Source organism: Lactuca sativa, chromosome 4, assembly GCF_002870075.4.
Source record: "Lactuca sativa cultivar Salinas chromosome 4, Lsat_Salinas_v11, whole genome shotgun sequence".
NCBI classification, from domain to species: Eukaryota; Viridiplantae; Streptophyta; class Magnoliopsida; order Asterales; family Asteraceae; genus Lactuca; species Lactuca sativa.
The window spans coordinates 6,552,767-6,575,733 of NC_056626.2; the positions used below are offsets into that span (position 1 = coordinate 6,552,767).

The window sequence follows — 22,967 nt, forward strand, 5'->3', positions numbered from 1 at the left end:
CTGCCTTAACCCACGCTCCATGCAAAATTCTGAAGTTGTTGAACCATTTATGAGTACCGAGACCCTAGCTGATGATAGACAAGCTTGGGTCCATGTCCGCCATTTAGACCTAAAGTTCATTTGCCGTAAGTTTGAATCTAGATACTCCCAACTCAGACTATCGAAAGCCTTTTAAAAATCCACTTTAAAAGTGAATGCTTTCTTTTTATTCTTCTTTATCCAACTAATTACCTCATTTAGGATGAGGGGCCCATCCAGGATGTGTCTATTCTTAACAAAAGTTGTCTGGGTATTGCTAACCACCAGATGTACCACCTTTTTTACCCGCTTAGCTAGGACCTTTGATATTGTTTTATATAAGCATCCGATTAGGCTTATGGGGCGGTAGTCATTGATGGTTATTGGATCTTGAACTTTTGGGATGAGGGTGATAAATGATGAGTTGCAGCCTCTGTCAATATGCCATGTAGCTTCAAAATGTTTGACTGCGAAGTAAAAATCTCCACCAATCACCTCCCAGTGTTGTTTTAGGAGGGCAAAAGAAAATCCATCAGACCCGGATGCCCTATCCGAGCCACAGGCCCATATGGCTGCTTTAATTTCATCCAGTGAGAAAGGTTCCTCTAAATACTTAGCCGCATGGGGCGGAAGCTTCTTAAATTTTGGACTCGAGAATTTAGGTCGTGGTTTAATCGACTCAGCAAATCTCCCAACGTAATGTTTTACAACCACCTCTTTGATTGTGGCAGGGTTACTTATCCAAAATCCGTTTTCCTTAATTCCAATAATCCTCTGTATTCTTTGGTTCTTAATTATCAGAACAAGAAAGAGAGCACTGTTTTCATCCCCGGCTAGAGCTCATTTGGATCGGGATTTTTGCTTTAAGTCTTCAATGTGCCTGGCTTCATTTTACATGATTTTTTGGTAGGCATTTTGTCGACCTCTGAGAAGTTCTTCGCTGATCTGGCCCATCTCAACCAAGAGATCTATGTCATTAATCTTATTTGTAAGCTCAACCAATTCTTTTCAAGATTTTTCTATAATTTATTTCCTCCATGCTTTAATATGTTCCTTTAGGTTTCTTATCTTACCTGCAACAAGGGAAAGTATCACACCCCAAAATCGATAACGGCGGAATACGTTCTGGGGTGGAGGATGTCATGTACAGTATCATAACAATTGCATAATAGTAAACACAAGAGACAACAACCATTTCATTTACATAGTGAGTTTAATTACAAGCGTGTTCTGTAAAGTTTCAATAGACACCAAAAATATGTCAAAAATAAGAGACGGGTCTTGTATGCTCCATCATCTCCAAAATGCTGCACCTATACATGTCTATCTTTGACCTGAGGATACAAGTTATTTTGAAAACGAGTATCAACATAAAGCTGGTGAGTTCATAAGAATTTAGTGTCGTTGTTGTATAAAAGTGTTTACAAACTTATAGTATAAAAACTGAAATTTATGTTTATAAGTAGTAGAAATCCCTAGAAAATCCTATATTTTCTAGATAAGTACAATGTAAGTTGAATCCTTTAAGTAGTGTGTAAGTATTATCATTGAAAATATTCAGTTGCAAAAGTATGGTAATAAATCTCAGGTAAGTAACATAGATGGAGAAAAGTTACGCCTGTTGACAGTAGTGGTGGTGCAAACTTTCATTAGTAATAAATACGTATTTACTTCGGGATGTTAGCTTAGACTTTAGTCTTAGAGTATTAATCTGAATATAGGTGTAACCCTTCATGTGACCAATTTTATAGTAGTAGAGAACCCGATGACCTTCCCGGTCATACGTAGTGTAGTGAAGTAGTGCCACCCCTGGGCCTGGTCGGCTCGGACTGTAGTTAACAGTCGGGATGTAGTAGTGTCTGCCCCGTATAGATCTATACGTGTAGTGTTGCCTTCCTTCCGGAAAGCCCTGGTCACATGGTATAAGCGCGGTAGGGTGTCTTATAGAGAGATAGTGTGTTATACTCTGGATTAGCGTATTCTCTTGTATTGTAGTAGCGTAGCCTTTTGTATAGTTCATAGAGTGTTCTCTCATACGAGTATTAACTTGTAATAATAGCCATTATAGTGAGTATAGCAGTAGAAGAGATAACGAGTAGTAGACTTAGCTATACCTATTATAGCTAACTAGAGTGTATGATTTCCTGCCTTTGAATAACAAAGGTATTGAGGGTGATGAAGACTTTCATATCTAGCACAAATATATACTATGTATAACTAAAAAATCAACGACAGTCGGACGGATAACCGATACCCTAAGACCACATCAAACAAGAACAGGAAATAAGGCGAGCTATCGGTCCTAAGTCCTTCAAGCCTTACTTATATAAATATATTAGTGTAGATATATTTTAAAAAGAAAAGTGAATTTAAACACAGTTTTAAAAGCAGTTTAATAACAATTTTTATTTTAAAATGCATTTGACAATCAACTAAAACAGTTTTATCGGAAAATAGTTAAAAGTGTGGAGAAATCCCTTTTTTATGATAATTGGTGAATCAAATATGATTTAATAATAAATCCTATAGCATTATGCTTTTATCCCCCCTAAAACATGTAAAAACAGTTGAAAAGGTTCATTAAGGGGTATGAACTCACCTGAAATGAGTAGATCGGGTGTGAGTGTCGGATGAGCGTTTGGTGTCAAGTAAAGACTTGTACACCCTTTATGATCCTAGTGACATATGAAGACATATGTTTACAAGTAATTAGTGATTTAAACTCTTATTAAACACATATAGGCATCGTAATGTGATTAAAGGTCTTATGGTTGAGTGCTAGAAGGCTAATGGGTTGTAAGGAGAAAGTATAAGACCTCACCACGAAGTTTACTCTCCTAAAACTCACCTTAAGTGAGTTTACGGTTAGGGGACTTATCCCCCTTGAGTTTACAGCCGTAAACTCATGGGAGGAGTGTTAGTGAGTGGTTTCAAGCTTTTGGTGGTTCTAGAAGTGGTTCTAAGGAATTATACAAGGTTATTGTAACATCCCGAGTTCAGGAGTGCAAATTCAGGATTCAAAGTGTAAATGTGAAAGAGCAACTCGACGATTCCATGGGTGGACTCGGCGAGTAGGGTCGCGATTCTGTTCGCGTGTTAAGTGGCCAACTCGGCGAGTCGGCTGCTGGACTCGGCGAGTTGGTGCTGTGTGGAGAAAACCCTAATTTCGGAGGATGAGCCCTATATAAAGGACATTATACCCTCTCCCCAGCCTCTTTACCCTCTCTTGAAGTCCAGAAAACCCTAGGGAGCATTTGTGAGTGGTTTGAGAGCATTTAAACCTTTGAGAAGAGATTTTGGAAGAGATCTTGGAGAGTTAAGAGGCTTGGAGCATGGGGCTTTGCTAGGATTTGGATTTCTCTTCTGTTGGAGTTTCCTTTTGAGGTATTATTTTGTTGCCTGGGCTTTTATTCTTCATTTTGAGGTTTTTAGAAAAGATAGCATGTGGTGTTTTGAGTTGGAGGTTAGATCTGAGGTTGCTACCTCAGATCTGGAATGGAGAAGGTCTAGAGTGCATTAAAGTCCCTGTTCTTGAGTGATTGGTGAAGCCATCTTGTCCCAAACCCTAACCCTAGAGTGTTTTATGCTTATATCCCTTTGGATCCACGTAAAGTTTGCCGCTTTACGTGATGGATGGGTTGTAGAAGGGTAGATCTATGGTTTGGATCATTTGCATGGCCTGGAAAGCTTCTGTATGGATTAAGATCTAGAGGTACTCGGCAAGTCACAAAGGTGTACTCGTCGAGTTGCTTGAAGATGGGCAGGAACTCGGCGAGTTGGAAGAACAACTCGGCGAGTTTGTTGAAGATAGCCTTGGACTCGGCGAGTCTGTTCTTGGATTCGGCGAGTCTGGTCGTGAGGTCCTAACCTTCTTTTGGTTGAGCTGTGAATCGGTGAGTCAAGGGAGGACTCGGTGAGTTGAGTGCGAGGGGACTCAGAGTTGTGGGACTCGGCGAGTCTCGGGGTGACTCGGCGAGTTGAGTCGCGGTTTGGGGAAGTTCTGAGCATGGGGACTCGGCGAGTCGACGGGTTGAATCGGCGAGTAGGGTCAACCAAGAGGGTTGACTTTGACTGAGGACTTTGACTTTGACCAAAGAGTTGACCAGTTGACTTCCAGGAGTATTTGGTTGTTATTGGTGATTTTTGGTTTCGGTGATTCAGTGGTGGAGTTCGTGACGCTGGTCGGAGCAACGTGGACTGTTCTTCAATCGGCAGTAGCAGGTGAGTCTTATCACTATACTTTACCTAGAGTGGTAACTGAGTTATGTGATAGAGATATTATATGCTATCTATGTGATGTGTGGCACTGCATTATTTCTATGTGATTTATGCTGTGTGTATATCAGAGTGAGGACCGGAAGGTCCACAAAGCTAGGACCAGAGGGTCCGCAGAGTTAGGGCCCAAGGGCCCATAGTGTTATAGCCTCGAGTGGCTAATATATGTTATATGTGGTATTTTTAGAATTATGTGCCAGTGTATTTGTATGTTGTTTATGTGTTGAGATTCATTGTGATATGTGATTCAAAGTTCTTAGAGTTAGGACCTTTGGGTCCTTAGAGTTAGGGCCAGAGGGCCCACCAAGAGTTGGGACTGGAGGGTCCCACTGAGACACACTGACCAGAAGGTCAACAGAGTTATAGCCTTGAGTGGCTAATATGTGTCAGAGTGGTATTTTGGGGAACTCACTAAGCGTGCTTACAGTGTTTTGTGTTATGTGTTTCAGGTTTTCTCCGGATCACGGGACGACACTGGCTCGATTGTAAACACCAGAGGAAGCGGTTGTTTTGAAGATCCTGGTTTATTAATTGATTGAACAAAAGAGTCATGTATTGTAATTTATACAAAATGGGATTTTATGAAAACTATTATGGAGAAAAGTAATTTTAATTCAAAAAAAAAATTGTTTTGAAAAATTTCGGCGTTACAGTTATAGGGGTGTTTAAGGTTCCAAAAGTATACTCCCTTGGAGTTTACGGTCCAAGGACCACTCCTTGGGAGTTTACGGCCGTAAACCCCATGGTTTATGGTAGTAAACTCTTGTACACCTCCATTTCTTGATTACTAGGCCCTTGGTTCAATCCTAACAAGTTCTAGTGAAGGTATAAGGCTCTTTAGGGGACTTAAACTCTCAATTGGCATGTTTTAGGGGAGTTTACGGTCTAAGCATATGCTTGGGCCGTAAACTCTAGTTTACCCCTCAAATGTTGATGTTTAGGTGTTCCAAGTCCGAAACAGCAAGTCCCTAAGCCATATCTTAAGTCTAAATGTGATTTGGAAGTGTTTTGGGCTTGGTTTGCAAGCTTAGAGCGTGTTTACGGTCTAAGCATGTGCTTGGACCGTAAACCCTCTTTCAAGCCCTAAAAATGGTTGGTTTGAGGTTTAAACACTTCTAGGTTTAGTCTACAACTAGTTTCTAGGCTTAAATGGAAGAAATTTGGGACTTTTGGCCTCATTTTAGGGGTTTACGGCCTAAGGATGTTCTTAGGCCGTAAACTCCTCCTTTTCAGCCTTCATCCACGAATTTTGAGTTAAAACACTAAGCAATGATGTTTAGAACAAGTTAGGGTAAGAGATCTTACGTTTTGGAGGCGGAAACTTGCAGTTTTGAGGCGTAATCGAACTTGGAGAGAGAGAGAGAGAGTAGAGAGAGAAAGTGGGTCTAGTGTGGTAAAAGTTTCCTATGGAGTGTCCAACCTCCTATATATAAGTCTTGGGTGTTGTACCCAGTATACGACTACCCGATACTAATATTTAACGAGGTTTAAACTTTTACCCGGTTAAATGGTCGTAATAAAAATAACTTTTTCCAATTAAATGGAAATGTAAATTATGTGTTTTTATTTATTTTATCACAACGATAACAACATAAAATATGAATAAATAAAACATTTATTCATTTAACGACCCCAAATTAACGGAACTTTTATAAAATAACATATTCCGTTAGCGGAAACGGGTTAATATAACGGAATAAACTTTGGGTTGTCACATCATCCCCCATTAAGGAAATTTCGTCCCGAAATTTAGAATTCACATAGTTAAGTTATTATAGTACTACTACGCAAAGAGGTGGGGATATTTGAGTTTCATTTGATCCTCGCGCTCCCAAGTGAATTTCGGTCCTCGTTTGGCGTTCCATCGAACCTTCACAATTGGGATGCTGCTTTGTTTCGTTCGTTTTACCTCTCGGTTCATAATCTCCGCAGGCTCTTCCACGAAGTTAAGGATCTCGTTGACCTCGATCTCGTCAAGTGGAATTACGAGAGTCTCGTCGGACAGGCATTTCTTCAAATTTGAGACGTGGAAGGTAGGATGTATGTTACTTAGCTCGTGGGGTAGGTTGAGTTTGTAAGCTACGGGGCCGATTCTAGCGAGAATCTCAAAAGGCCCTATGTACCTTGGGTTCAGCTTTCCACGCTTTCCGAAGCGTATCGAGCCCTTCCAGAGTGAGACTTTCAAAAGGACACGGTCTCCCACTTGGAATTCCAAAGGTTTTCTTCGTTTGTCTGCGTAACTTTTATGTCGATCCCTAGCGGCTTTTAATCGTTTATGAATCTGTACAATCTTCTCGGTCGTTTCTTGAATGATTTCCGGACCCGTGAGAGTGCTGTCAGGAACTCGTCCTTTAGCTAACTTAGTGTCACCCACCTCAGCCCAGCACAGAGGGGATCTGCACTTCCGACCGTAAAGGGCTTCAAATGGAGCTGCCTTGATGCTCGTATGATAACTATTGTTGTAGGAAAACTCCACAAGGGGTAAGTATGTATCCCACGATTTACCAAAGTCAATCACACAGGCTCATAGCATATCCTCTAAGGTTTGGATCGTCCTCTCACTTTGTCTGTCAGTCTGCGGATGATAGACTGTACTCATGTCCAGCCTCGTCCCAAATGCTTTTTGTAGTGATTGCCAAAATCTCGAAGTAAACCTAGTATCTCTATCGGAGATAATAGATATAGGGACGCCATGCAGCCGTACTATTTCCTTAATGTATGTTCTTGTGAGTTTCTCCATTTTGTCCATTTCTTTGATGGGTAGGAAGTGAACGGACTTGGTCAATCTGTCGACGATGCCCCATATGGTATCCAACCCACCCGTTATCTTGGGTAGCTTGGTTATGAAATCCATCGTGATCTGCTCCCACTTCCATTCTGGTATCTCCGGTTGTTGGAGAAGACCTGATGGCTTCTGGTATTCAACCTTGACCTTTGCGCAAGTAAGGCACTTACTCACGAAGGTAGCAATCTTTGCTTTCATATTAGGTCACCAGTATAGCTTTTTGAGATCCAGATACATCTTATCTGAACCTGGGTGAATGGAGTATCGAGTGTTGTGTGCTTCTTTCATGACCAAGTCTCTGAAACCTCCATGGCGCGGAGTCCAGATTCGGTCCATAAGATAATAGGCTCCGTCACCCTTTACCTCTAAATTCTTATCCATTCCACGCAGGGATTCTCCCGCCACATTCTTAGGGTTTAAGGCTTTGAGCTGAGCCTCCTTAATCTGTGCGGATAGGTGAGAATGGATAGTCATTGTTAATGACTTGACTCTTCGGCCGGAATACTCTTTTCTACTTAGGGCGTCTGCTACTACATTGGCTTTCCCCGGGTGGTAACGGATTTCGCAGTCGTAATCGTTGAGTAGTTCGACCCATCGTCGTTGTCTCATGTTGAGCTCTTTCTGGTACAGTATGTGCTGGAGGCTTTTATGATCAGTGTATATTATGCTCTTCGTTCCATACAAGTAGTGTCTCCTGATCTTTAGAGCGAATACGACCGCTCCTAACTCGAGGTCGTGAGTGGTGTAGTTTACACTCATGTGTCTTTAGCTGTCTTGAGGCATAGGCGATGACCTTACCTTGTTGCATCAAGACACATCCGAGCCCTTGGTTCGATGCATCGCAGTATACCACAAAATCTTCTGTCCCTTCGGAAAGGGATAATACCAGTGCGGTGCATAGAGCTCGCTTCAGGGTCTGGAATGCCTTATCTTGTTTCTCTTCCTAGTCAAATGTTATGCCGTTCTGTGTCAACATGGTGAGAGGTTTCGCAATCCGAGAGAAGTTTTGAATGAACCTGCGGTAGTAGCCAGCGAGGCCTAGAAATTGACGAATTTCTGTAGGCGTCTTCGGTGCTGACCAGTTCTCAATAGCTTTAATCTTGGATGGGTCCACGTGGATTCTTTCTTCACTAACCACGTGTCCTAAGAATTCAACTCTTCGGATCCAAAATTCGCACTTAGAGAACTTCGCGTATAACTTCTCCGATCGCAGGGTTTCTAGGACTCGTCGTAGATGATTCCTGTGTTCTTCCTCGCTCCGAGAGTAGACGAGTATATCATCAATAAAGACGATGACGAACTGATCTAAGTATGGACGACACACTCTATTCATCAAGTCCATGAACACTGGGGGTGCGTTAATCAGTCCAAAGGGCATCACTATGAACTCGTAGTGCCCGTAACGAGTTCGGAAGGCTGTCTTCGGAACATCCTCCTCAAGCACTCGTAACTAGTGATACCCGAACCTAAGATCATTCTTGGAGAAGTAATTCGCCCCTTGTAGTTGGTCGAATAAGTCGTCGATACGGGGAAGAGGGTAGTGATTTTTGACCATGAGTTTGTTGAGTTCCCTATAATCGATGCACATACGGAACGATCCGTCCTCCTTCACTAACAAGACCGGAGCTCCCCAGGGTGAGAAGCTCGGTCTTATAAAGCCCTTGCTGAGCAGCTCGTTAAGTTGACCAGATAGTTCTTGCATCTCGGCAGGCGCTAAACGATAGGGCGACTTAGCTACGGGGGTAGCTCCTGGGACTAGGTCGATTCTAAACTCAACCTGACGTTTGGGAGGTAAACCTGGAAGGTCCTCTGGGAAGACGTCAGGGAAATCGCATACAACGGGGATGTCTTTTGGATCTCTCGCTTTCTGGTTTGTGTCAACGACGTGTGCAAGGAAGGCGCGATATTCTTTACGCAAGTATTTCTGGGCTTGAATACTTGAGATGATACGAAGGCTCGTACCGGGTTTGTCTCCATAGATCAAAAGAGTTTCATGATTCGGTGGATTTAGGCGAATGGATTTGTTGAAGCACAGGATATCGGCGCGATGAAGACTCAACCAGTCCATGCCAACAATGACATCGAAACTCTTGATCGAGACTGGTATGAGATCGATTGAGAATGAATGGTCGTCTAACGTAAGGGTACAACCTATGTAAATTTTGTTAGAGCTTTCGGTCTTTCCGTTAGCCATTTCTACGACGAATGTTTCTTTTGGTGGTTGCGAGGATTGTTTAAGTAAGTGTTTAAAGCTTTGGTTTATGAAGCTTCTTTCTGCACCACTATCGAATAAGACACAGGCATAAGAGTTGTTAAGAAGATACGTACCGGTGACTACTGCGGGATCTGCTACTGCTTCGTTGTGGCCAATAGCAAGTAGTCTTCCTGTTCCTCCCACATTCCCAGCCTTCGGACAGTTTTTCTTGAAATGGCCCGCTTCACCGTAGCCATAACAGGTCTGGGTCACTCCCGAACTGGGGACTTGCGAGATAGGTTTGGGTGGGGCTCTGCAAAACCGGCCAGTATGGCCCTTTCGGCCGCAGTTGGCGCATTACAATTCACGGCAGGGGCCATTGTGGTGGAAGGCGCACTTGGGACCCTTGGGCAGGTTCCTAACATAAGCTTTTACCGGTGTAGGGGTAACAGGAGTGGTGGCAGCATGGACAGCCACAATATGTTGATCTTTGGAGGAGGTTTGAGTTTTCTTGCCCTTCTTCTTATCCTAATGCTTCCTCTTTTTGTCAGTTGATTTGGGAGATGCAGTGGCAGTTGTAGTTGTTGTTGCTGGAGTGGAAGAAACCTCGTGATTGATTAAACTCTGGGCCAATTCCTTAGCGTTGTCAAAGGTTGTAGGGCGTGAGGCTAGAACGTTTCCTCGATACGGGGGCATTAAACCCCAAATGTATCATTCAATCTTCTTGCTCTCCGAAGGGATCATGTTGGGACACATAGCCGCCAAGTCGCAGAACTTGGCTGTGTAAGCTGTTATGTCGGTTCCTTCCATCTTGAGGTTCCAGAGTTCCTCCTCAAGTTTCTGAATTTCGCCCCTAGGTCAATACTCCCCCCTCATGAGGTCTTTCAGTGTGTCCCAGCCCATGGCGTTGGCTGTTACCAAAGAGAGTGCATTGACATGGCCGTTCCACCATGTCAGGGCCCTGTTAGTGAGGGTGGAAGTAGCGTACTTAATTTTTCTCTCCTCGGGGCATGAGCACATTTCAAAGACGGCCTCAGTTCTTTCGAACCACTGAGACAGTGCTAGGATTCCTACGGTACCATCGAAGAAGGTAGGTTTGCAGTTCATGAAGTCCTTATAAGTACATCCCTGCACTCTTTGATGGACTTCGCCAAATCTAGAGTTGCCGCCGCTCGCATCACCAGAGTTCATTTGAGCCATGGCTGCCGTCACAGCTGTTTGAAACAGAACTAGATCGAACTGCGGAGGAGGAGGTGGTGGAGGAGGGGTTTGAGTTGCTGGTCTGCCTCTGTTTGGACGCTTGCGAGGAGACATCTTTTACTGAAAGTTCATAGAAATGATAGCAATAGTAAGAGTCTATTGCTAATATGATAGGAGTGTTTTATGGACTAAATCATCATAGTCCAAAGATCAGAAAAAGAGTCATAGAAATAGAGTAGTTAACTGCCAATTTACTGGTATTAATGATGTAATACAAGTTCATGAAAAGTGACCTAACAGTAGGTCTTACATCAAACCATAAGGAAAATGTTGGCAGTCTAGAGGCCTAATTAGAGTACTTTCGAAGCTAGGAATGTTTACAGACAAGTGCTCTACTGAGCATAGAAAGGAAAGGCTAGTCCTTAAACAAAACAGTGCGATGATTAGACATCTTCTACGGGCGACGGGCACTCGTTGGGCGAACCCTCAGATCAACTAGTTGACGCATAACTTCCTGAAGATGTCGTTCATGAGCCCTTTGACGTGCTCGGAGTTCCCTAACTTCGGCTCGGGATGCAGCTAGCTGTTGCTGCAAAGCCTCGTTGGTCCTCCTTGTCCTATCCATAGCTTCTTCAAGTCGGTGGATGCGAACAGTGTTGAGATTTGAGTTGGCATCCACTTCTACAACTCGGCCTATGGCTGCTTGACCCTGCTCGACATTCCTGGCGATCCTTCGGACCATGATGAGCAGAACTCGGTCCGTTGATCCTCCCTCGCTTATGTTGTAGAAGCTTCGGTCTCCATTGTAAGGTAAAGGTTGGCCCTGCTCCTCGCTCCATCGGTTCAAGGATATGGCCCACATAGGAGTGGGACCCTGAAATTTCGGACGGGGGTTGGGGTTCGGAGCTTCAGGGGGGCAGGTTATTAACTTCTGGCTCGGAGCTGGAGCTGTCCGAGAAGCCTTCAACATGATGATCATCCAAAGGGATCAGGTGATCATCGTCTGACTCCTCATCGAGCCATCCTCCATTGCCCTGGTTTGGATAATACGGATCGCCAGGATGGTGGAAGCCAGCCATGCTATCTACGCGAGAAAAGGGGAAGGAAAGTTAATAGGCGTACTAATCTAGGATACTTATAAGATGAATCGTTATTAGCCGACCCAATACTTGCGTAGTGCATACCAATTACATGTAACCGAAGCAAGATAGTCATTCGAATAAGCAACCCTAACTTCAAATCCCCAATCAAACAAGAACAGGAAATGAAGCAAAGGCCACAGATTCTGAGTCTATAGTGCCCTAGTCACATGTAACCGTGGTGTATCCACTTAACAACTATTGTCCTACTAGTAACAACCCTTTTAGTTATCACATATGTAGTTAGTAGTATACAGAATACTCCTATAGTGTTCTTGTTCCAACGTTCTTGTGGTAGTGTTGGTAAGTTTTTAGACTTGTTGCAACACCACAATCACCCTTGGGCACATGCTAGTCACTCCTGGATAAATGTAGTTGATCAGGCTACATCCCCCTAGATGTGACTATATGTCTCTAAGATTAATTTTGTTGTTCAACAATCTTAATACTTTTGTTTTGTTCTAGTATGATACTGACCCTTTTGTAGTAGTGAGTGTATATATATACTTAATTAAATCTTTTAGTATTTAGAAGTATATATTCTTGGTCAGAGTGTTTTAGTCCCGAAGTGTTTATAGTTCGTATATCTTTTATAGGTTGATATACTTGATTCACTATAAACAATGCTCTGATACCAATCTGTCACACCCCAAAACCAATAACGGCGGAATATGTTCCGGGGTGGAGGACGTCATGTACAATATCATAACAATTGCATAATAGTAAACACAAGAGACAACAACCATTTCATTTACATAGTGAGTTTAATTACAAGCGTGTTCTGTAAAGTTTCAATAGACACCAAAAATATATCAAAAATAAGAGATGGGTCTTGCATGCTCCATCTTCTCCAAAATGCTGCACCTGTACCTGTCTATCTTTAACCTGAGGATACAAGTTATTTTGAAAACGAGTATCAGCATAAAGCTGGTGAGTTCATACCCCTTAATGAACCTTTTCAACTGTTTTTACATGTTTTAGGGGGGGGGGGGGGATACAAGTATAATGCTACAGGATTTATTATTAAGTCATATGTGATTCACCAATTATCATCAAAAAGGGATTTCTCCACACTTTTAACTGTTTTCCGATAAAACTGTTTTAGTTGATTGTCAAATGCATTTTAAAATAAAAATTGTTATTAAATTGCTTTTAAAACTGTGTTTAAATTCACTTTTCTTTTTAAAATATATCTACACTAATATATTTATATAAGTAAGGCTTGAAGGACTTAGGACCGATAACTCGCCTTATTTCCTGTTCTTGTTTGATGTGGTCTTAGGGTATCGGTTAGACGTCCGACTGTCGTTGATTTCTTAGTTATATATAGTATATATTTGTGCTAGATATGAAAGTCTTCATCACCCTCAATACCTTTGTTATTCAAAGGTAGGAAATCATACACTCTAGTTAGCTATAATAGGTATAACTAAGTGTTATATCTTCTACTGCTATACTCACTATAACGGCTATTATTACAAGTTAATACTCATATGAGAGAACACTCTATGAACTATACAAAAGGCTACGCTACTACAATACAAGAGAATACGCTAATCCAGAGTATAACACACTATCTCTCTATAAGACACCCTACCGCGCTTATACCATGTGACCAGGGCTTTCCGGAAGGAAGGAAACACTACACGTATAGATCTATACGGGGCAGACACTACTACATCCCGACTGTTAACTACAGTCCGAGCCGACCAGGCCCAGGGGTGGCACTACTTCACTACACTACGTATGACCGGGAAGGTCATCGGGTTCTCTACTACTATAAAATTGGTCACATGAAGGGTTACACCTATATTCAGATTAATACTCTAAGACTAAAGTCTAAGCTAACATCCCGAAGTAAATACGTATTTATTACTAATGAAAGTTTGCACCACCACTACTGTCAACAGGCGTAACTTTTCTCCATCTATGTTACTTACCTGAGATTTATTACCATACTTTTGCAACTGAATATTTTCAATGATAATACTTACACACTACTTAAAGGATTCAACTTACATTGTACTTATCTAGAAAATATAGGATTTTCTAGGGATTTCTACTACTTATAAACATAAATTTCAGTTTTTATACTATAAGTTTGTAAACACTTTTATACAACAACGACACTAAATTCTTATGAACTCACCAGTTTATGCTGATACTCGTTTTCAAAATAACTTGTATCCTCAGGTCAAAGATAGACAGGTACAGGTGCAACATTTTGGAGAAGATGGAGCATACAAGACCCATATCTTATTTTTGATATATTTTTGGTGTCTATTGAAACTTTACAGAACACGCTTGTAATTAAGCTCACTATGTAAATGAAATGGTTATTGTCTCTTGTGTTTACTATTATGCAATTGTTATGATACTGTACATGACGTCCTCCACCCCGGAAAGTATTCCGCCGTTATCGGTTTTGGGGTGTGACAGAAAGGGAGGATATATGCAGTCGAGAATAGGGCAACTTGCTAACTGACCACCCATTTCTTAGCACCAAATCAAAACTTGGGTCTTTCAGCCAATATTTAAAGAACCTAAATGGTGATGGACCGAAGTCAAACTGATTGGAAGATAGGAGTGTTGCACAGTGATCAAAATGCACTCTTGGCAAGGCTGTAACACTTAAGTTTGGCCATAACTCTACAACATTTGGAGAGACAAGGAATCTGTCAAGTTTACTGTGTTTATCTCCAGCTTTGCTCATGTAAGTAAATCTTCTACCTCCCATTTTGATTTCCAGGAGTCCAATAGAGTGAATGAAATTGTTGAAATGGTACACGCTGTTATGGAAGAACACAGAGCCAAGTCTCTCTTCAGGCAAACAGACAGCGTTGAAGTCGCCGAAGACGAACCAACAAGATTCACCATCTGAGTTTATTATGGCGGACAGGTTATTCCACAGAGATCTTTTTTTGCTGGTTCTTTTGGAGCATAGACATTGACAAAACAACATCTTTTTCTAAGTCTAAGCCATATACCCCTGATAACAAGAAAACCATCACCCTTTATGGAGTCGGTGGCGTTGAATAAGGAGGGGTCCCATAGGGAGGGAATTCCGCCAAATAACCCTATAGGATAATTACCTCACATTGGAAATTTGGTGATCCCCATATTTTTCTATCGAAATTTCCTTTTACCTCCATGGATTTAGTCTCCCGCAGTCCAACAAAAAATTATTGATTTTGAATACGTGATTCTCTGAGCCAGCCCCTTTTAACTTCACACCCTATGCCTCTGATATTGTTGGAGAAGATATTCATTGATCAACAATGTTCACACCACGAATTTTGATCATCTTTTTTAGTTGGTCAGATTGATTTCCAACTTGGAATCCAACTGATTCTCCTACCGCTATTGTTTTAGCAACTTCCAAGGAGGTGGCATTTGACTCTACAGGTGTGAAGCGATGAAACTTGCTGCAAATGTCGGGGAGACAAAGTTGAAGATACCAGCGCTATTTGGGGGACGCCGATGGGGGTAGAGGAAGGAGGGGATTTCGTTGTGTGATAAGGCGCACTGTGTGAACTTTGTAACCCCAGGGAGGGTATTCCATTGTTCCCATTGGGCTGCTGTATGCTGAGAGATGGATTTGAGTGGGTCGGGGCTTTGTTTAGGTCCAGTGAAACATTGGGCTGAGAAGACCTAGACACATGAGGAGAATGTGCCCTCCTTCTACTGCGACCTAAAAGGATAGGACTTCCAGACAAACCATGGTATAAATGTGTCAGTTGTGGCGATACAGATCTTCTTTGAGTTTCCCTAGATTTAGGAGAGGGGGTGGACCCCTCGGTATCTGAGCCTAAGTTTCGACCGTGCATCTCTTCCCATACCCCATCTTAGAGAGGAGACTGGTTTGCCTTTATCGGAGATAATTCTAGTGACAAATATTCCTCTTCCAACTGAATAGGAACTTCACTGTTTAGGCTTTCATTTTCTCCGATGCTATCTTCTTCCCACCATGACATCCTTTGATAGAAATCATTGGATGCAAGAACCGGACTAAGTTTAAGGGATTCAAAAATATCTTCCATGATATTGATCCGATATGGGATTCCATCCACCGAGATTGTAATTGATGAGCTGATGATACCAGGGTGGTTTGTAAGAATTCCAACCCTCCCGAAGGCCAAATTAGGAGAGTCGGTATTACACTCATCTGAATAACCACTATACCCCAAGTTTTTGCTATGATTTTTAAAGCCTCCTCACACCATGCATGTTGAGGCACTCCCTGGATAATAAGAGAAGCGACTCATTCATTAAAATTGCATTCCTTAGACCATTCAGTGAGGGAGTTGAACCATGGATGCCATATCTCTCTTCCATTGTTTAAGAAATCATCCTTTTCTTTTATATTATCAAAATCGAGAAGCATTTTGAGACCCCCCCAGATATCTTAACTCGATCGTTGGGCATCCCTCGACCTCCTGGAAAGCTTTCATATTCATAAGAGCTAGAAAGCTTTCTACTTCCCCCACCAAAGTATTGAGCATGCATTCTATTGCCCCCAGAATGAGATACCATCTTTATGGTTTTCCTTGGAGATTTTGACCCTTCATCCTCTGTGTTCCGTTTTCCCGATCCATCCATTGCAGTTTCTAATGTCCCTCTAACTGCGTTAGCATAAGATCTGCCCTGCGAATACTGTTGCATTGGTTGATTTGCTTGCATGTTCCTCATTTCTTGGGGGTTACTTTTCCGATACTCTTGCTCTTTCCTGTCATACCGAGCTACGTTGACTTCGATCTTCTGTGCCCAAATGTAAATCTCGTTGAGTCATTTCTCAAAGGAGGGAGTTTCCTGGACGCGTAGGAATCTAACAAATCCAAACTTCTTCTTGAGTCAGTTCAGCTTCTTGGTTATGTAAAGATCAACAACTTTTCCATATCTGTTGAACATCTTCCATAGTGCCGCATTATTCCAGTCAGAGGGAAAGTTTTGGACGTAGAAAGTAACGGCTTTCCCATTGATGTCGAACTCTCTCCTATACTTTTTCCTCCGGTGAACTTGGCACCAGCCTGTGTTTTTCTCTATCTCCATCCGCCGAAAAGTTTGTTGTGTATCTGGCAAAAAAAAGTCTGCTTCTCTTCGTCTTCCAGCTTGAATTCTTCGATCTAGTGACATACATATTCTTTTCGTTTTATACAGTGTACACAAAATGCATTCCTTTAAGAATTTAGTTGGTTCCATTTTCTGCCGCCACCCTAAGTCCTTCCATGAGTGAATATAATTTGATGAAGTTAAGAATACTAATGCAATCAAACACTTTGAATAAGCATATGACACGTTAAGATATTTTAATTTTTTATCAATTTATGTAAGATATAGGAAAATTGACTTTTCAGGGTAATTATTTTTCGTTTTGTTCTCATTTGGATAACTTTTTTTTGTACAAATGTAGAAACAAAATTGTTGGAAGTGTTTAGATATGCCAATTATTACCGACTATAGCAATTACAGCTTATGTGGCATATACATGGCAAAGATAATTATCTAGGAGGGTAATGAACTATTGGTTTTGTTTAGATCTACACAATTTCTTTTTTTGTTCACATCTGGGCAATTTCTTTTTTTATTCACATTCGACCATCTAACTTGTTAAAGTTATTCACATAATACCATTGTTTCAAAATTTTAAATTGATAGTTAAATTCATTTGTCTAACTTGTTGAAGTTGTTCACATAGTACCATTATTTCCGAAATCGAGACATTTTGTTCAATCTAACACATGAACATCGTTTGTTTCTTAAGGTGGGGTTCAAACTAGGCGATTAAACTTATGTTTAAGATTATTATCCTAATGGAAGCTTGAGCTCGCTCCTCCATGGTGCAGGGATTGAGAAATGAGGAGCAAAGTGGGAGACTAGGTACAAGGTTATATTAGGTGTGGCTCATGCTCTCGCGTATCTACATCATGACTGCGTGCTCATTATTTTACATGGAGACGTGAACGCCATGGATGTGTTATTGGGTCCGAACCTACAACACTACCGTAGTGATTTTAGGCTAGCTAGACTTGTTACGAAAGACCAAAACAAGAAACCTTAGTTAGCTTCCACTCTCTCACTTATTAAACATCATACCTAGTCACCCAATATGCTCCTTGTTTCCCAATCTCGGCACAATGGAGGAGTGAGCTCAAGCCTCCATTAGGTTAATAATCGTAAAACAAAAGTTTAATCGTCTGGTTCGAACCCTAGCCTAAGAAACAAATGATGTTCCTATGTCAGATCGAACCAAGTGTCTCGATTTTAGAAATAATGGTCTTATGTGAACAGCTTCAACAAGTTGGACGAACGACTTCTACTACCGATTTAAATTTATGAAACAATGGTATCATATGAACAACTTCAACAACTTGGATGATCGAATATAAACAAAAAAAAATTGTCTAGATACGAACCAAACCAATAGTTCATTACCCCTATGGATAATTATCGTTGCCACATAAGTTCTACCTTGCTACAGTCGGTCATGCTGGATGGAGTGGTGCTACATTCCCTCATGAAATCGCAGTGACACGTAGGCGCCACCTCATCCTTTACCACAAAAGTGTGGTTTCATACAATACCAAAGGAATTGTGCCACACTCCTTTAATTATTTTTATTTTTAAATAAATAATTGTTTTTAGTTTTAATTAAAAACAAAAGATTTCATTAATTAAAAATAAAAACCATTACATTACTTAAAATAAACATGTCAAAAAAATCCTAGGAAATTAGAAAATAAAAAACGAGAAAGCTTAAACCAACAACTTAAAACACACACACACACGCATCAAATAATTAAAAACTTGGAAAACAACTACAAATTAACCACGATTAGCGTAACGTTTTTTCATGTGTTCCTTCATTTGCAAAACAACATGAAGCGCATCTCCGGTCAAATTTGACGTGTTCATCGATAGCACTCTCAAGTCGCTGTCCCTTTGTTTCCGACTCTCTCTCTACCCGAAGCAAGTTGCAAAAATTTATTCATTCTATCTTTTATGTCTTGCACATTATTGCCTATTTCTTTCAAGTTATCTGATTCTAACGCTTTGACCTTGCCTTTGTTTTTTGTTTTGTCCATTCCCATTGGTCGGAGGGGGGGGGGGGTGACACTTGAGCAGGCTTATCCTCGTTGAGGTCGAAACCAACACGAGCATCCGATGAAGTGTGTTCAGATTCGGAAGTTCTTGACCGTTTTGATCCACTATCGATGTGCTCGTCGCTTGTTTTTAGATTTTGCCATTTTTTGTTGCCTTTGAGTAGATTTCAAACTTCAAAAAACTTGAAAGTCTTCTTTTGCTCTTTTTGATAAATGTCAAAAGTTTTCTCCAAAATCACTTCATCACTTTCGCCGTTTTTCCATTGTTGTTTCATGTTGTTATATAAATCGTTAAACAACATGACGTCTTTGTTCATCTTTCCCCATTTTGAGTACACCTGATGTTTAGTACGATATGGTCTAGGTTCATTCCTTTGTGGAATCGAGCTCTAACGCGCATCCAAAAACGATCATGTTTTTGGTTCCTTCCCGTCTTCCCGTCCTCTAAAACGTCAATCCATGATTGTGCTAATACTAACTCTTCTTGAGGTGACTACGGTTTAGCTTCCGCTTTCTCTTTTCTTTTATTTCTTGGTTGAGAGGGTTGAGTATGTGGAACAAATTCTGGTTCAGATTCGGAAATGAGTGTTTGTGGTTGTGATTTGTTTTTGGAACAAACTTTGGTTGGGAACCAAAATCAAAAGGATCAAAATCTTGGTCAAATCGTGGTTTTGTTTGTGGAAATGGTTGCGTAGGACGTTGTGGTTGTTGGATATGTTGCAGAAAATAGGGAAGCATACCCCATAGTGGTAGAATGGAAGGGAATAAACCGTTGATCGAGTGAAGGTCTTGGAGTTGTGGTTTTTCTAGTGGGTGTTTTTTGGTTGGTTGGATTTTTGGAGGATGACATTTTTGTGGGTTTTAAAATAAGGAAGATGGTAAAAAAAATGTTAGTGAGTGTTTTTGGTTAATTTGATAAGGTATTTATAGTTTTGGTAAAATAAATAATTTTTTTTGAAAAATGACCGTTTGCAAACAGTAACCACAAGGACCAATCAAAATCAAGGAGGAAACGCTCCCCTGGAAGGCCGTGGTGCGGCCTTAGCTGCACCTGGACCTTACCCAGGGGGCGGTGTTTGTGCTGATGTGGCGGATTGAGTGCGGCCTGGACCGTGCCCACTCCGTCTGGCCTCATAATTATTATATGTGAACACTTCCAACAAATTTATTACTTAGATATGCACAAATTTTTTTTTTACTTAAATATGAACAAAACGTAAATATAATTATAATTTCCTTGAGATATATTCAACATTTTATACAAAATGACATTTTAAATTAAATTTGCATCTATTGATGAAAATTTATTTAATTTAAATGATGGGTTACAAACTATGATATGATCAATCTAGTTCATATGACATCACTTCATATGACCTCACTTAGCAAAAACCAACAAAAAATTAAATAGAAACTTGATTCTTGTCAGTTCCAACACTCCAATAACCAGCTGCAACAAGAATCCAACAACCCCAAAACACATAATCATCAAATTCTTTAATCTTTTCACATAATTCTCCACCATGACTCCAAGAATCATACTGTCATCAACTCTTTCAATGTTCTTTTCTTGATTCTATCGTCACACTTGTCATTCACAAACCGCACACACTTTTAATTTAAAAATTGCCATGAAGCCATCAAAATATAGATCCAAAAAACCAAAAGCTATGAAGATCAAAGCAGCAATTGAATAAAGATATGAAATAGATTTCAAAATTTCCTAATATATCAAAGAGGGAGTCCTCCTCCCTCAAACTAACAAATAAATGGAAAAAGGAGAGGCTCTATATACACAAATCCATCAACTCATCTACCTCTACAACCATTTAAAAAAACATATAATAATCATTCAAGTTTGTTTCACCCACTTTCTCTCAAGCAATTCCCAGGCAACAAAAATCTGTAATCGCTAGCATTTTCAAGAAGATGTGCAGGAAGATGAACTGCTGAATAAGAATGTGGAATGGGTCCCATCTTCCCAATGATTTCCTTAAAAGTATACTCTTCTGGTAACATGTCGAAAAGATCAGCCCCTTTGCAGATTACTTTCTGGACTCTTTCAGGGTTCAAAAACTTTTTGAACCTCACTCTGTCGAAATGGCTATAAGCTTTCATCTTGAAGATGAACTCGCTCACACGCCGGAAACAAAAGCTACAGTGCCACCCTGCATCTGCTAATATCACATCAGATTGACGGAAATGAGCATATGTTGTTGTACCCGATTTATATCTATGTGCAGATGCTCTCCAGCTGTTGTTGTCTGAGAAAAACTCGAATGAATACAAGTAGTTTTTGAGACGAAGATGAAGAACAGGAGGTATGTCATCACACCATCTTAAAAGATTGATCGTGTGTCTACTTGGAATCTCGTCAACATCTGACATGATTAACAAATCATCATCTTCAATCCCAGCTTTTTTCAGTAAATAATCCAACACCACTCGTTGATACGCTTCTTCAACAAACGGGTTTTCCTTTTTATGAAATCTTCCCGGAATCATCCCGTAGGTTAACCTCGGTTCCACAAATTTGAACTGTTCACGGTGGCCGGAAAACACAAGAGGCTTAGGTAAACCGGTGAAGGTGGAGTTTGATTCTAGAAGTACGAACTCTGTAACGTAAGGGTATAACTCATGCCATCGTATTGTGAGAAGATCGACTTCGTTGCTGAATAAGACTGCGTCAAATACACGCCTTGGAAACTCGCGGGTTTTCCATCCGTGAAGCTTGCAGAGATTCTCCATTGATACGTTTTCGTGATAATAATGAGGGATTTCGTGAAATGGCTTTGGTGGTGATTCCCATAGTGGACGCAAGAAGTAGGAGATTTTTTGACCGTGAATGTACACTCCGAAGATGACTGTTGGTACCAATACGAATAGAAAAATGAGGGTTTTTAGATCTAATCCGCGTAGAATGCAACGAACTCTTGACATTGCTGAAGATATCGTCGAATCCTGTAAACAAAATAGGACATTTTCGTTAATCTTCTATACAAAACAGATGCATATGAAGAACACAGAGTGAATACAATATCAAAATCATCATCATAACCTACAAAATTTGGGGCAAAGTTGAGAGAGAGAGAGAGAGAGAGAGAGAGAGAGAGAGAGAGAGAGAGAGAGAGAGAGAGAATAAATTTTCAATTCGAACAATCGAGCCCCCAACCTCCACACGTTAAAAGCTGGAAAAAGACAACTTTTTTGATATTTTAAAATTAAAAACTTAATTTTTTAATTAACAGCTGAAAAGGCTTTCTAATTTTTTAATTATAATTCCAACAACGTTAATTCGTTCAGCAAACAAGATGAAATCGATTAAACCTAAAAATCGCAATGCGATTCGCAAATCGAGAATTTCTTTCTGATTTAACGTAAAACGGATTTGATAAGTTAATCGAATTACCTCATCGCAAACATCGCTGCAGATATCATCGGATTTCTTTGAACAATAATGAGATCCCCCTTCAGCCATCAAATAAACTTTATCGACGAACTTTGATAAATGAAACGCCATTTCGAACCCTAAATTCCCAATCAATTACACAGATATATCACCACCCCCAAATCAATCACAATCAGAGGGCGAATCGGAAAGTCTTCACACGCCTTATCCGTCTCAAGATTTCGAATCCAGTAACAACCGAAAAAATTGGGATATTTTGATCAAAGAGAGTGAGAAAAAAAAATCGGGACTAGACTACCATAAATTGTTGTGATCCAATTGAAGATTTGATTTCCCAAATTTAAACACAAAAACAAAGAAGAATCAAGAATCCAGAGGTGTCTTTCTTTCTGGGAAATCGGGTGGCCGGTTTTTCTTTGTCTTGTACCACTTTCTTTCCTGTAAATTACACCATGAATATACACACAATTGAATGCAATGTAATCTAATGATGGTAGTATATATATACAGGGAATTTGATAGAGAATATTTGTTGGAATTGACGAAATTGACCTTGGTGTTGGAGTTTACCATTTCCTTGGCATAATTAAATTTTAAATTCATTTGTTTTATTTAATCTGAAAATCCGATTAGTAAACTCTTGTTTGACAACGTCTATATATATGTTCAATTTTTTTTTACGTTTTTGTTTTCCAAGCATTATGAGTTGGATATGATATTGTATTTATGCAAACATTAACGTCCTTTTAGGATTAAATTAGTATATAAAGTTGTATTTTGGTTTATTAATGTTTGATAAAAACCTAAAAAAAAATGGTAACTATGGGATTGTACAAATTTTATCAGT

At 40.4% G+C, this 22,967-nt stretch overlaps 1 protein-coding gene across 2 annotated transcripts; it reads right to left on the reverse strand.

The window, feature by feature from the left end:
• Positions 1-20,400: 20,400 nt before the first annotated feature.
• On the reverse strand, positions 20,401-22,590 carry LOC111891611 (uncharacterized). 2 transcript variants are annotated; one of them, XM_023887677.3, is made up of 2 exons: positions 22,121-22,590; positions 20,401-21,672 (listed from the first exon to the last, which is right to left on the reverse strand). In XM_023887677.3, exons 1-2 carry the CDS (start codon positions 22,229-22,231, stop codon positions 20,575-20,577), a joined length of 1,209 nt encoding a protein of 402 aa, XP_023743445.1. In that variant the 5' UTR covers positions 22,232-22,590; the 3' UTR covers positions 20,401-20,574. The 2 variants fall into 2 exon arrangements, with proteins under 2 accessions (XP_023743445.1, XP_023743453.1); XM_023887685.3 differs by lacking the exon at positions 22,121-22,590 and adding an exon at positions 21,774-22,098.
• Positions 22,591-22,967: the final 377 nt, after the last annotated feature.